The sequence below is a fragment of the Procambarus clarkii genome, chromosome 16, assembly GCF_040958095.1.
Source record: "Procambarus clarkii isolate CNS0578487 chromosome 16, FALCON_Pclarkii_2.0, whole genome shotgun sequence".
Lineage (NCBI taxonomy): Eukaryota > Metazoa > Arthropoda > Malacostraca > Decapoda > Cambaridae > Procambarus > Procambarus clarkii.
The window spans coordinates 33,231,524-33,245,167 of NC_091165.1; the positions used below are offsets into that span (position 1 = coordinate 33,231,524).

A 13,644-nucleotide genomic window follows, 5' to 3' on the forward strand; every position below is an offset into this window, starting at 1 on the left:
CCACTCAGCTCTGCCTGCCTGCCTGCCTCTTGCCTGCCTGCCTCCCTCCCTCCTTGCCTGCCCCTCCCTGCCTACCACCCAGCATCTGCCTGCCTCACTCCCAAGCTCTGCCTTCCTCCTTGCCTCTCCCTCCCTGCCTATCTCCCAGCCTCTCCCTGCCTGCCTGCCTACATTTCAGCCTCTCCATCCCTGCCTTCCTGCCCATCCACCCACCAGTCAGCCATCACTGACACAATGAGTGCATTTGGAGCCAACATGGTGCACGGATGTTCCTTGATTGTGCAGATATGTCCAACAAAGTCACGGAATGAATACTCCAGCCTCATGACAAATCAAAACAATGTGCCGTGAATCTGTGACATCACAGGGTAGAAGGTACTAGAGTGGTGGACCCAGTGGCTGTCTGTATAAAATATATCTTACCTGAACGTTACTTGATAAAATTACCGACACTTAACTTCGGAAATACCGGAGCTCCGGAAATGACGACCAGGGTACAGCCCCATATAGGCCGTTAAATCGAGTGAATACTGTATCTTACCTGGGTGGTGGTGACCCGTCTGTGTCTGCTAGGGGTTCAGGTTCTGGCCTTCCTTGACGATTGGCTGGTGTGGGCTCCCAGCTGGTCTGCTTGTCTGCCTGCCAGTGGTGTGGTTCTTTCCCAGTTCGCTGGGTTCGGGTTCCTGGTAAACTGGAGGAAGTCCCATTTGGTTCCATCCCAGGTTCGGACCTGGCTGGGTCTTGTTTGGGATTCTCGGACCACTTTCATGTCTCTCCCTCCGGAGGCATTGCTGTGGCTGTGGTCCCACTTTCAGCTGTTTCTGGGGGTTCCCGGGTCACTCGACAGTTGCTCGAGCAGTTGTGTGAGAGTCTGAACTTCACCGTGTTGGTTTACCCGCTGGGTCAGATTTGGCTTTGGCGTCTATTCTGGTTCCTTCGTGGATGCCCCTTCTGCCTCTCTTCCAATCGATGGGTTTGACCTCCAGGGGCCTTGTGTCAGCTGCTGCGTCGCCGGCTTCCTCCTAGAGTTTTTTATGGTTCAGTGCCTTGACGCGCATGGTTCAGAGCTTGGCTTGATTTTTGTACCATATAATAATCAAGTTTAGCCTGCCTTCTGTGATCATTGGCCTGTTGTATGATCAGCTCTTTGGTTCGCCTCAGATACTGATACATGTTTCCAACTTCTTGATGAGCACAATTGGATGAAAAATTTATTAATCCGTCAACATAAGTCATGAGTAAACTGTATTTCGTGGTCATTGGTGTTGGTACTTCACTGCCTTCTTCATCCTCCTCATCTTTGTCGACCTCACCAGTCATAGACTGGAGAATCTCGTCTTCACTCATCACACCATATCCTAAGTCATTGGCATCTTTTTCAAGCCAATCAACCACATCCTGTCTTTCTAAGTTTTTGCCAGCATTTCTGAAGATTCTATCGATTTCATCTGTAAATCCTTGAAAATCCATTTCTTCATCCTCCTCATTGCTGACCGTAGACGTGAGGAGTTTTTTCCAGGAATTCTTAAAAGTCGATTCCTTTACTTCACTTCACACCTTGGCCCAGTTATAGATGGCTTCCTTGATTGTATAGTTCTTCAAATTCTCAAGTTTTCTGAGAGCTTATCGGGCTAATGTATGTTATATTAGACCCGGACATTAGCTAAGGAGTTCAGACCTACCAGGGACCAGCGCCAGAACCTGGCCCCTTCAGAGAGGTTTCAGGGAGCAATGGCCCTGGAAAACCCCTTGTGGTTGGGGTTTTCCTTATCTGCCATCGACCGGGGTTTGTGCCCAGAAAGGTAGGCATAACAAAACAAACCCCACATGGTAAAAAACTAAAACAAAAAACCGAACAGAGAGGTAGAAACTCCCTACAATTCCAAGGAAACAAGCAAACAAGCAAACATCACACTTTACTACCGCACCGATCGTCTGCGCAGCCCTCCCCGCCTCGAGAGGGGGAGGGGGAAACCCCGGACCTACTGCGCCGGCTGCCTAGCATCAGTTCGTAAGCTAATGTCAACCGGGATAGACGCTTCTCTGGCCTCGGTTTCCTAGGCGGTGTTTGCCTTGTGTGGTGTTCACTTCCGTGTGTTGTGTTGTGCGGTGGCCAATAGTACCTCATCAGTGCTGGGGCTGCATGCGCTTAGGGGCTTCCTTCCCTAAGCGCCCTGTGAGTACTGCCCTTGCGTGACAGGGTTATCTTTCCTGGAGTGTTCGGGAACCATTCCCGTAGAGGTTCTTGCTGCTCGGCATTTGCCTTGCCCTTGGGGCCAGCTGGGGCTTGGGGCCCTTGTTTAGCCCTGGGAAGGGACTGGTATTGTGCTGGTTAGGGCAACAAGGTGTTGCACCAACCTGTCCTCTTAAAAAGAACTTCGCTTTTGGCTATTTGCCCGTATGGCCGAATTTGGACGTACTGTAATTTGAAAATGAAAAGAATGAAAATAAATTTGGGATTTTTTTTTCAACAACAGTAAGTTAAGAGTCCTCTGATAGGTTAGGTGGGCAGGAAATTCTCATAAAGTTTCAAAACGTTATGAAAAACGTTAATTTAAAGTGTCCTTTCCTAACCTCTGCGCGTATGCCAGACGACTCAAATAGAAAATGGAACAGAACGTCACTTTTGTGAGTCAATTTTATTTCAAATTACGTCCAAATTTGGCCATAGCGCGCATACGAGCCAAAAGTGACGTTATTTTTAAGAGGACGGGTTGGTTGCACGACCTGCCACCTAAGCGACGGCCAATTCCTGTTGCCTCTGGAGACGGTGTACTTTTGTGGGGTTTTTCTTTTGTTTTTATTTTCATTTGCCTGGTGGGGGTCTGCCTAGTGTGGCTATCGTTTCACTGGTAGTGTTTGGCGGCCATCTGCTAGGCCCCTGTGATTGTACACGTTGCAGGGGTTTTCAGTGTTGTCCTCTACCCCCTTGTTATTTTTGGGTGTTTAACAGGTTAGCAACACCTTGCCCGGGCTTCCCGTAGTTGTTACTCCTACGGGCCCTGGAAACCCCTGTCGGGGCTCGATGGGCCATTGAATGTGTCTTCCGGGTCCCAACCCGTCTTGTACGGGATCGTTGGTTGCTGTGCCCTTGTCTCCGTGTGACAGTCACCACTTTTTACCTCCGTCATGCTGCCTGTTGGGTCACTGACACCATGACCCTGGAGTCTTGCGAGAGAGATTCTCTGCTTGTTCTCCAGTACTCTCCTGATGTTATTACTGTTCAGAGTACAGGCGGCATCAGTGTTGCAAGCTAGGTTAGATTGCTGCAACATGCTAGGTTGTTTCGCACTCGGATGCCCCGAGGCCGCCCCGTTTTGATTAGGTGCTGTTCGCCCCCTGTTCGCTCTGGACCGTCTGCGGGTTTCGGGGTTGGGGCGGGGTTTAGTTAGGGCAGAGACTCTGGCGGTTTTCGGGGGCTGCCCCGTTCGGGTTGGGGACGGAGGTTTTCTAGCCTGTTCCTTCTGCCAAAGCTTCTGGGTCTTACCAGCGGCCCTTTCTTTCTTCCTTTCCCATGGACTCTTCCTTTTCTTTAAGGGCGGAGGGCTTGGAGGACGGCTCTGCCCCGGGGCCTCTGTTGAAGGTTCCCGGGGCTGTGGGGGATGCCTGGTAGCAGTTCTGAGGCGATTTGCCCCTGCCTGGGTTTCCTGCTGTTGGGCGGCGTTTTTCGCCCATCCAGTCTGCTTGCTTCCCACTTTTGCTGGCGTGTTTTTGTGTATTTAGCGTCAGTCACAGCCCCTGCTGGCGGCCACTTTCGTCTGCCGATTTCCCAGCATGGCCACCAGGGCGGCGTTGCGGTTTGTTTACATGCGACTGGGTGTGCGAGCGAGCTTCTCGGGTGAGTTTCCACCTTTTTTCAGGGGTTTTTATTCTACTGTTGTCGTTTCTTTGCTTTTCTGGTGTTTTCTGCCCGTTGCCTGTTCCTCTGGGAACGTTTGGGTGTTGATTTTACACCCGGTTTTCCATTTTGTCTGTTTTGGGTCTGGGCCTTTGGGTTCGGACTCAGTGTCCCCTGGCTGGTATGCTTGCTCCTACACCTTGTCCTTCGGTTTTCAGTCTGTTATGACCGTTTTCCCAGGGGGTTCTGTCTGGGGGCTGTGCTTTGCCTTTCTGGTTCTCCGCCGGCAAATGTGGTGGTTTGGGCTCCCCCCTGGTTCGATTCTGGGTTCCTTTGGGTTCTTTGGTTTTGTTCCGGAGGTTTCTTCCTCTTGGGCCCCCTTTTGTGGGTTCAGGGGGCTTTGTTTCCTCGTAACCCGGTTCTGCCTTCTGGGGTTCCGGGGTCTTCCTGGCCTGCAGACTGATCTTTTTGGGTCTTGGCACATGTTGTGGTCATGCTGGGACTTTGAGGTTTTGCTGTCGAGGTGGGCTTTTTGATGCAGTTTTGTGCCTTCTTTGCCTGGCTAGCGTGGTGCTCTCTGCCCACTGGTCGGCGACTGGTACTTTTCTTTTGCAATGTATGTACTCACCTAGTTGTACTCACCTAGTTGTGTTTGCGGGGGTTGAGCTCTGCCTCTTTGGTCCCGCCTCTCAACCGTTTATCAACAGGTGTACAGATTTCTGAGCCTATTGGGCTCTATCATATCTACACTTGAAACTGTATATGGAGTCAGCCTCTACCACATCACTTCCTAAACTCACACGTGTGTGTGTACACATGTACATGTGTATGCTGTGTGTGTGTGTGTACATGTGTATACACACGTAATTACCTAAGTAATTACCTAAGTGTAGTTACAGGATGAGAGCTACGCTCGTGGTGTCCCGTCTTCCCAGCACTCTTTGTCATATAACGCTTTGAAACTACTGACGGTCTTGGCCTCCACCACCTTCTCACTTAACTTGTTCCAACCGTCTACCACTCTATTTGCGAAGGTGAATTTTCTTATATTTCTTCGGCATCTGTGTTTAGCTAGTTTAAATCTATGACCTCTTGTTCTTGAAGTTCCAGGTTTCAGGAAGTCTTCCCTGTCGATTTTATAAATTCCTGTTACTATTTTGTACGTAGTGATCATATCACCTCTTTTTCTTCTGTCTTCTAGTTTTGGCATATTTAATGCTTCTAACCTCTCCTCGTAGCTCTTGCCCTTCAGTTCTGGGAGCCACTTAGTAGCATGTCTTTGCACCTTTTCCAGTTTGTTGATGTGCTTCTTAAGATATGGGCACCACACAACAGCTGCATATTCTAGCTTTGGCCTAACAAAATTCATGAACAATTTCTTTAGTATATCGCCATCCATGTATTTAAATGCAATTCTGAAGTTAGAAAGCATTGCATAGGCTCCTTGCACAATATTCTTTATGTGGTCCTCAGGTGATAGTTTTCTATCTAGAACCACTCCTAGATCTCTTTCTTTATCAGAATTCTTTAAAGATTTCTCACATAATATATAGGTTGTGTGGGGTCTATGTTCTCCTATTCCACATTCCATAACATGACATTTATTAACATTAAATTCCATTTGCCAAGTGGTGCTCCATATACTTATTTTGTCCAGGTCTTCTTGAAGGGCATGACAATCATCTAAATTTCTTATCCTTCCTATTATCTTAGCATCATCAGCAAACATGTTCATATAATTCTGTATACCAACTGATAGATCATTTATGTACACAATAAACATCACTGGTGCAAGAACTGAACCCTGTGGTACTCCACTTGTGACATTTCTCCATTCCGATACATTGCCTCTGATTACTGCCCTCATTTTTCTATCAGTCAGAAAATTTTTCATCCATGATAGAAGCTTACCTGTCACCCCTCCAATATTTTCCAGTTTCCAGAACAACCTCTTATGTGGAACTCTGTCGAAAGCCTTTTTTAGGTCCAGATAGATGCAGTCAACCCAACCATCTCTTTCCTGTAATATCTCTGTGGCTCGATCATAGAAACTGAGTAAATTCGATACACAGGATCTTCCAGATCGAAAACCATACTGTCTGTCTGATATTATATCATTTCTCTCCAGGTGTTCTACCCATTTAGTTTTGATTAGCTTTTCCAATACTTTCACTATTACACTTGTCAATGATACAGATCTATAATTGAGGGGGTCTTCCCTGCTGCCACTTTTGTAGATTGGAACTATGTTAGCCTGTTTCCACACGTCTGCTACGATTCCTGTACACAGGGATGCCTGAAAGATCAGGTGAAGTGGAATGCTGAGTTCAGATGCACATTCTCTCCGAACCCATGGTGAAACGCCATCTGGGCCAGCTGCTTTGTTCTTCCCGAGCTCCTTTAGCATATTTTCCACTTCATCTCTAGACACCTCTATCCGCTCTATGTTGTTCTCTGGAATTCTTATTGTGTCTGGTTCTCTGAAGATTTCATTTTGTACAAACACACTTTGGAACTTTTCATTTAATGTTTCACACATTTCCTTTTCATTTTCCGTGAATCTGTTTCCTATTTTCAACCTCTGGATATTATCCTTTACCTGCAATTTGTTGTTTATGAATTTGTAGAATAGGCCCGGTTCTGTTTTACATTTATCTGCTATCCCTTTTTCAAAATTTCTTTCTGCCTCTCTCCTTACTGCTGTATAGTTGTTTCTTGCATCTTTGTATCGCTGGTATGTTTGGGGGTTTGGCCTCTTCCTATACTGATTCCATTTTTGTGTCTTTTGGTCTCTTGCCCTCTCACAATTTCTGTCGAACCAATCCTGTTTCCTGGCCCTGCATCTCTGTTTTGGTATGAATGTTTGTGTGCCTTCCTCGTATAGTTTTAAAAATTTGGCATACATTTCATTTACTTCCCTGCCTTACTTCCTTACTTACTTACTTCTTACTTATTTCATTTACTTCCCTGCCTTACTTCCTTACTTACTTACTTACTTCCTTACTACACGTGTAACATATCTTGTGTGTTTGTGTATATACATAGTGTGTATATGTATTTGTACTTTTTCTTTCGGAAAGGGGTTCTGTTCCCTTTTCTGATGACGGGGCGCTGGGGGAGCAGCTTGCTCTGTTGACTCTCACATGGTCCCGCTGTTGGTGGGCGCTTTTGGTTGTCTTCCGGCCTTTGGTGCCGTCGGTAGACGGCTTCTCCCCCTTTGGGGGGTTCAGAACTGGCGGGGTGGGCTTCTTCCCCTGCGCTTCGTCATGTCATCTTAGTGGGTGCATTGGACGTGGTTGATCCACCCCATCCTTCTGGGGTTCACATCTGCTCCTTGCAGTCATGGGCCTTTCCCATCTGCAGTTCTTCTGGACTTCTTCAGTCTGCGCCCTGGATTCTATGCCCTCCTTGGAAGACTGTTGTCTCCTGTTCGGCTTCTGTTGGGGCCGGGTGCCTGGATGGTGGCCCTGGACCTCCAAGTCACTTGTTGGCACGTTCCTCTCCAGTTTTCTGGGACTGGCACAGTTTGTGGTGGGGCTTCAGGCTTGCTGCTTTTGTTGCCTTCCCTACTTTGTAATGGGCACTTGGTAAATTTTTTTTTGCATTTTTACCGGATCTTAGTGCCCTGTCTGAGTCTGAGATTCGGTGTCTGGCCTACCTCGACAACTGGCTGGTGTGGGCTCCCAGTCAGTCCGCTTGTCTGCTCGCCAGGGGTGTGGTTCTTTCCAGATCGCCGGGTTTGGTTTTCTGGTGATCTGGAGGCCATTCCATCTGTTTCTGTCCCGGGTTCGGACCTGGGCCTTGTTTAGGGCTATTGGGCCACTCATTGTCTTTCCCTCCAGAAGTGTTACTGCGGCTGTGGGCCCGCCTTTGGCGGTACATGAGGGGGTCCCGGGTTGCTCAGCAGTTGCTTGAGCAGTTGTGTGGGATTCTGAACTTCGACGTGCTGGTCTGCCCGCGAAGTTGGGTTTGGCGTCGGCGTCTGTTTGGTTCCTTCAAAGACTCCTCTTCCACCTCTTGCATTCATTGGGTTCGTTCCTCCGGGGATCTTGTGTTGGTGCTGCGTCACCAGCTTCCTCTTTGGGGTTTTCGTGGTTCCGTGCCTTTGCACCTCCCGAGCCTTCGCTCGATGTGTACACGGACAGGTCATCTCTCGGCTGGGGCTTTGTGACCAATGCTCACCAGGTCGGCCGAGGTTGGTGGATTCTGTCCGTCCGTCGGGCTCACAGCACGGTTCGGGAGTTCGTGGCTGTCTGGTTTGCGCTTCGGGGGGTTTGGGTCATTCGGTGCTCTACCATTCAGCTCTGTTCGGACTGTTCTCTGGCGGTTCAATGCAGAACCACAGGGGTTTGGCTAACTGTGAGGTTCATGTCCGGGGTGTGTCCTGCGTCCTGGCGGACAGCTGGACAGCTGTCTCTGTTCTTTCCTCTGTTCGCGGATTGGTCAGTCGTCGCCGACTCGTTTTGTTGGCTCTGTTGGACGTATGGACTCCTGGCCGTGGACGTCTTCGAGTCGGCGTGGTCTAGGCGTCGTCCATTTTATGTGGCGCCCTTTTCCACCTGCGAGACATTCACGGTGGATGCTTTTCGGCAGGACTGGTCGAGGTGGGGGTACCTGTTCCTCCTCTCCCGATCCAGCTGTTGCTTCGGGTTCTGGCTCGGTTGCAGCCCATTCCCTTGAGAGCAGTCCTTATGGTTCCTTGGTGGCCGGCCCAGCCTTATTTTCAGACGCTGCTTGATAGGTGTTCGAACCCGGGGCGTTCTCCCGCGGCTCCTCCTCTTTCGGCAGGTCGAATCGGTCCTGTACGTGACTGGTTCGACCTTCTCCTTGGCTCTTCGCGTCTGGTATTTTGACGCGGGTATCACCATCTCTGTGGTGTTCAGGTGGCTTTTTTTGACGGTGTCCCACTTGCAAGCTTCGTCTTGGGGACAGTATGACGTTTCGTACGCTTTCTCGTGTTTTGTTTCACCTCCGTCCTGCTCATGCGTCGCCTGAGCCGTCCTGGTCCTTGACCAGGGTGCCTTCTTATCTTCTCCTCAGTTTGTGGTAGCCCCTTCAGTTCAAGTTTGGTTTTCATAGGCCATATTTTGTGTGCATGGGCCTCTGCGGGTTGGGTTGGGGAGCTTCCGGCTTTTCCGGTGCTGGGGTTTCTGCTCTTTGGTACTGGTGGTAGGTTTGTACGTTTGCAGCCTTTCTCCATCCTTCTGGCGACGGTCGAGACGGCTGCTTTCCGGAAGGGTTCTTGGGTTATTGATGCTTGATTGGTTTGGCCGGGGGTGCGTCCTGTGTTGTCAGGTTGTGCTTTTTGCTGTTACCTGCGTACAGTGTCTGGAGATGCACTGTGGTTGATCTGGTTCCCCTTGTTCCCTGTTTTCAGGGCTCGGGTCTCCCAGGTCATCCGCAGAGTTTTTCATTCTTCCAGCCTGCGGTCTGTCTTTGCGCTTGTGCCGTTCAGACGTTTGCAGCTTTTGCTGCTGTGTTGGTGACGTCTAGGGCTCATTTCGAGCGCAGGGATTTGAGGGTCGCACAGGTTCTTGGCCGCCCATTCTTTATGCTCGTCTGCTCCTGTGCGTTCTTGTTGCTTTGGGTCTCAGGTTGCAACCTGTTGTCTCGGCTTTGCGTTGCAGAGTTTGTGGCGGCCACCTCCCGGGTTGGCCCTTTCTTTTCCTTCTCGTTGGGTATGAAGCTCCTAGGAGCCGACCAGCTTTGAATGTAATGAAACGCCATTTACTGGGTAATCCCCGGATTCTCCCTGGCAACCCTCCCTCCCACTGGTCGGCAGTTTTTTCGCGTTGGTTGAAGCTTAGCTTCCGAACTGAAGCTTGGCAGCCGGCGCGGTAGGTCTGGGGTTCCCCCCTCCCCCTCTCGGAGCGGGGAGGGCTGCGCGGACGATTGGCGCGGCAGTAAAGTGTGATGTTTGCTCGTTTGCTTGTTTCCTTGTGATTGTAGGGTGTTTCTACCTCTCTGTTTGATTTTTGGTTTTCATATTTTACCATGTGGGATTTGTTTTGTTATGCCTACCTTTCTGGGTGCCTAACCCCGGTCGATGGCAGATAAGGAAAACCCCAACCACAAAGGGGGTTTTCCAGGGCCATTGCTCCCTGAAACCTCTCTGAAGGGGCCAGGTTCTGGCGCTGGTCCCTGGTAGGTCTGAACTCCTTAGCTAATGTCCGGGGTCTAATATAACATACATTAGCCCGATAAGCTCCAGGGAGCCTCTGGGGCTCACCCAGAAAAATGGCGTTTCATTACATTCAACGCTGGTTTTTTTTACCATGTGGGGTTTGTTTTGTTATGCCTACCTTTCTGGGTGCAAAGCCCGGTCGATGGCAGATATGGAAAACCCCTTAAAGGGGTTTTCCAGGGCTATTGCTCCCTGAAACCTCTCTGAAGGGGCCAGGTTCTGGTGCTGGTCCCTGGTAGGTCTGAACTCCTTAGCTAATGTCCGGGGTCTAATATAACATACATTAGCCCGATAAGCTCCAGGGAGCCTCCGGGGCTCACCCAGAAAATGGCGTTTCATTACATTCAATGCTGGTTTTTTCATCAACCGGTATTGGCCAATATGCCGATTTTGCATCGAGAGTGGAAAAGTACTGAGCTGCTCCAAATTGATCCATTATCTCCTGAATTTGGGGTAAAAAATACACATCACCCTTAGTTATTTCGTTTACCTTCCGGTAGTCCATACAAAAGCAATAACAACCATTTGGTTTATGAACTAACCTAACAGGAGACAGCTATTACGTACTAGGTTCTATTACGTCCTGTCTCAACAGCTTCGCTGTTTTAAACCCGTTTTCTCCTTTGTACCCATTTTCTCAGCCATAGGATTCAAGAGTAGCTGAGAGGACACCATTCCCTCACATAATGCTTTATTTATATGTTCTTCCAGCCACCTTACTGTATAATATTTTTTTTACTGCTTGAGTATTGTACTTGAAAACTTACTTTTCAGGTGTGATGAATGTGGCTTAGAGAGTCGTCAGCTGAGTGTTCACTTGAGACATCTCCTGACTCACCAGTCCCATCCAGAACATTTGTACAGTTGCTCACTTTGTGCAAAGACTTTCAAGCAAAATGAGTATCTACGAAAACATATGCGCAAGCACACAGGTTAGACATAATTTTGTTGCTTTATATGGATGAGAACTAAAGTGATTAACGTCATCTATGGCTGAGTCACACTATCCTCCTGGACTTATTATTTTTATGTCTGGTACATATAAAACTCATACATGATCACTTACCCTTACCCTGATTTTGGCAAGGCCCTTTGCAGCCTTCCTCAACTTATGTCACTGACACAATAGATTTCATACTGTAAAATGAGACCACAGGGGGATCAGAGAGCATTCCACTACCAAGATAGACCACATGTATTTGCCATCATATGTTACTGTTATTATGTTTGTCTTCCTAACTTAGTCTGCTTCGGCTTTCATTTCAAGGTTACATTCTTTGGGATTGCTAACAAGGATTGTTAACCATCAGACATATTTTCTCTGGAATGTTTGTGTTCTTCCTTGATGGAGGTCTCTTTTCGAGTTGATCCTGCACCAGGTAGTGCAACTGGAATTGGTCACAATTCAGTTTTTTCAGGGAAAATTCAGTTCAGAGAAAAGGTGCAAAGACACGCTACTAAGTGGCTCCCAGAACTGAAGGGCAAGAGCTACGAGGAGAAGTTAGAGGCATTAAATATGCCAAAACTAGAAGACAGAAGAAAAAGAGGTGATATGATCACTACATACAAAATAGTAACAGGAATTGATAAAATTGATAGGGAAGATTTCCTGAGACCTGGAACTTTAAGAACAAGAGGTCATAGATTTAAACTAGCTAAACACAGGTGCCGAAGAAATATAAGAAAATTCACTTTCGCAAACAGAGTGGTAGACGGTTGGAACAAGTTAGGTGAGAAGGTGGTGGAGGCCAAGACCGTCAGTAGTTACAAAGCGTTATATGACAAAGAGTGCTGGGAAGACGGGACACCACGAGCGTAGCTCTCATCCTGTAACTACACTTAGGTAATTACACTTAGGTAATTACTTAGGTAATTACCAGTTGAATGACAAGAGGCAGGCCTGTTGAGCAGAGTTGATGTACAATACAGTTAGTATGTATGCATGTATTATGCTGTGTCTGCCTACTGTGGAGATATGGATAGGTACAACTGCCAGAATTTCCACACAGATATCAGTCAGAGATATCTGTTGTTTACATTTCCTTGCATCTTGTGATTTCCCTTGTAGTATCTTTCCAAGTAACCATACCAGTTTCCTGTATGTCAGGGGTGTCTATTTTTCTACAGAGATCACTACTCCATCAATATTTGAGCTTAGTTCCTTGGCTGCTGTTGCTCCTCTCCAGGTGTTTCCATACCTCGGTGGGGTCCTTGGATGTATACTTCAAGAGGTTTCTGTCATCTTGCATACTAACCATGTTAGATGCCTGGTCGGATATTTTTTAGTTCCTCCTGAGGGATCAGGCCCTTGCTTCTTTGCTTAACCCGGCCTCCTTTGAGGACGCATGAGCTTCCGCCTTTAGGTTGTGATTCTGAGATTCCTGTTATATCCTGGCTTATGGACAACCCATTTATCTTGTTGATGGGGCTTGGCTCAGTTTTTTCATAATCATATGCTTGAGTGGTGTGAAGTGGGGGTTTGTCTTTTAAGTTTTCATGAGCTGTGCCTTGTTTGCACTGCTGGACCCTTGCCTGCTTGTTCCAGTATTACCCCCCAAGTTGCGGGTATGAGACAGCTCCTTGTACAGTTGCTTTTTGCTTCTGTTGCCTCGGCTGCTGAGATTCATGGTCACTTATCTTGTTTTCTGCATCTGGGCTGTGGTTGGGCTGTTCTGTCCTGTTCTGAAGCAGTCTGAATGTTAAGGCTTTGGTGTCGTTGTTGTAATCATATTGCCTGCAGTGCACATTTAGGAGGTTTCTTGGGGAAGAAGCCCCTTGTGACCCCTCGTGGCTCCATGAAACTATCATTTGGTGATATGGTACCAGTTACTAGGCCATATCAGCCACAGAGTTCTATAGACCTACTGGGAACCAGCACCTGAACCTGGCCCCCTCTCAGAGGAGCAGAGAGCAGTGACATTTATTTATGCAGTTATGCTACCACCAGGGAAAGCAACCTGAAATTCAGCGAGTCAAAACAAACCACTGCTGGCTTCAGTAAAGACCATAGCCTTGAGAACCACCGAAAGAACTCCACCCAACTATCTAAACTAACAATCAAAAGCTCTTGAAACTAACATAAGCTCATTCACCCTAACTCCTTCACTCATTTGGGGGGGAGTCAAGGGTAGGCAGCTCACAGGTAGCATCTTCATCCCCCAGCTCTAGGCTGATTTATGGGGACACCAGCTTCCTCTTTGGGCTTTTCAAGGTTCCGTTACCTGGTACCTTTCTCCGCCCTCGCTTGATAGAACACCGAGACATGGATGTCTCAGTACTGAGCTGGGACTTTGTGACCACGACTCACCAAGCCGACGAGGGTCGTTGGTCTCCCTCCCTCGTTGGGCTCACAGTACAGTTCCATGAGTTTGTAGCCATGTGTCATGTGCTGTGGAGGGTTCAGATTCCTAAAGGTTCTGTGCTCCGGCTCCATTTGTACTGGTTCTCCATGGTTCATCGTCTCCTGGTTTGCTTAGGTCCCTGTCTCTATGGAGCTGGACACTTTGGGTAGCTCTTCTGCTGGGTTCTCAGGGTTTGGCTCTCTCTGTGCTATTTATATCCAGGGCACCATATATTTATATCCATTTATATCCAGGATGTTTATATCTAACATTCTAACATG

At 48.1% G+C, this 13,644-nt stretch overlaps 1 protein-coding gene across 1 annotated transcript in view; it reads left to right on the top strand.

Moving 5' to 3' along the window:
* LOC123760112 (uncharacterized) overlaps positions 1-13,644 on the top strand; it is a 183,142-nt gene that overhangs the window by 80,038 nt on the left and 89,460 nt on the right. The window contains exon 4 of the mRNA XM_069325433.1: positions 10,797-10,954. Within this exon, the coding sequence (XP_069181534.1) occupies positions 10,797-10,954 (158 nt within the window). The remainder of the gene's footprint in view (positions 1-10,796; positions 10,955-13,644) is intronic.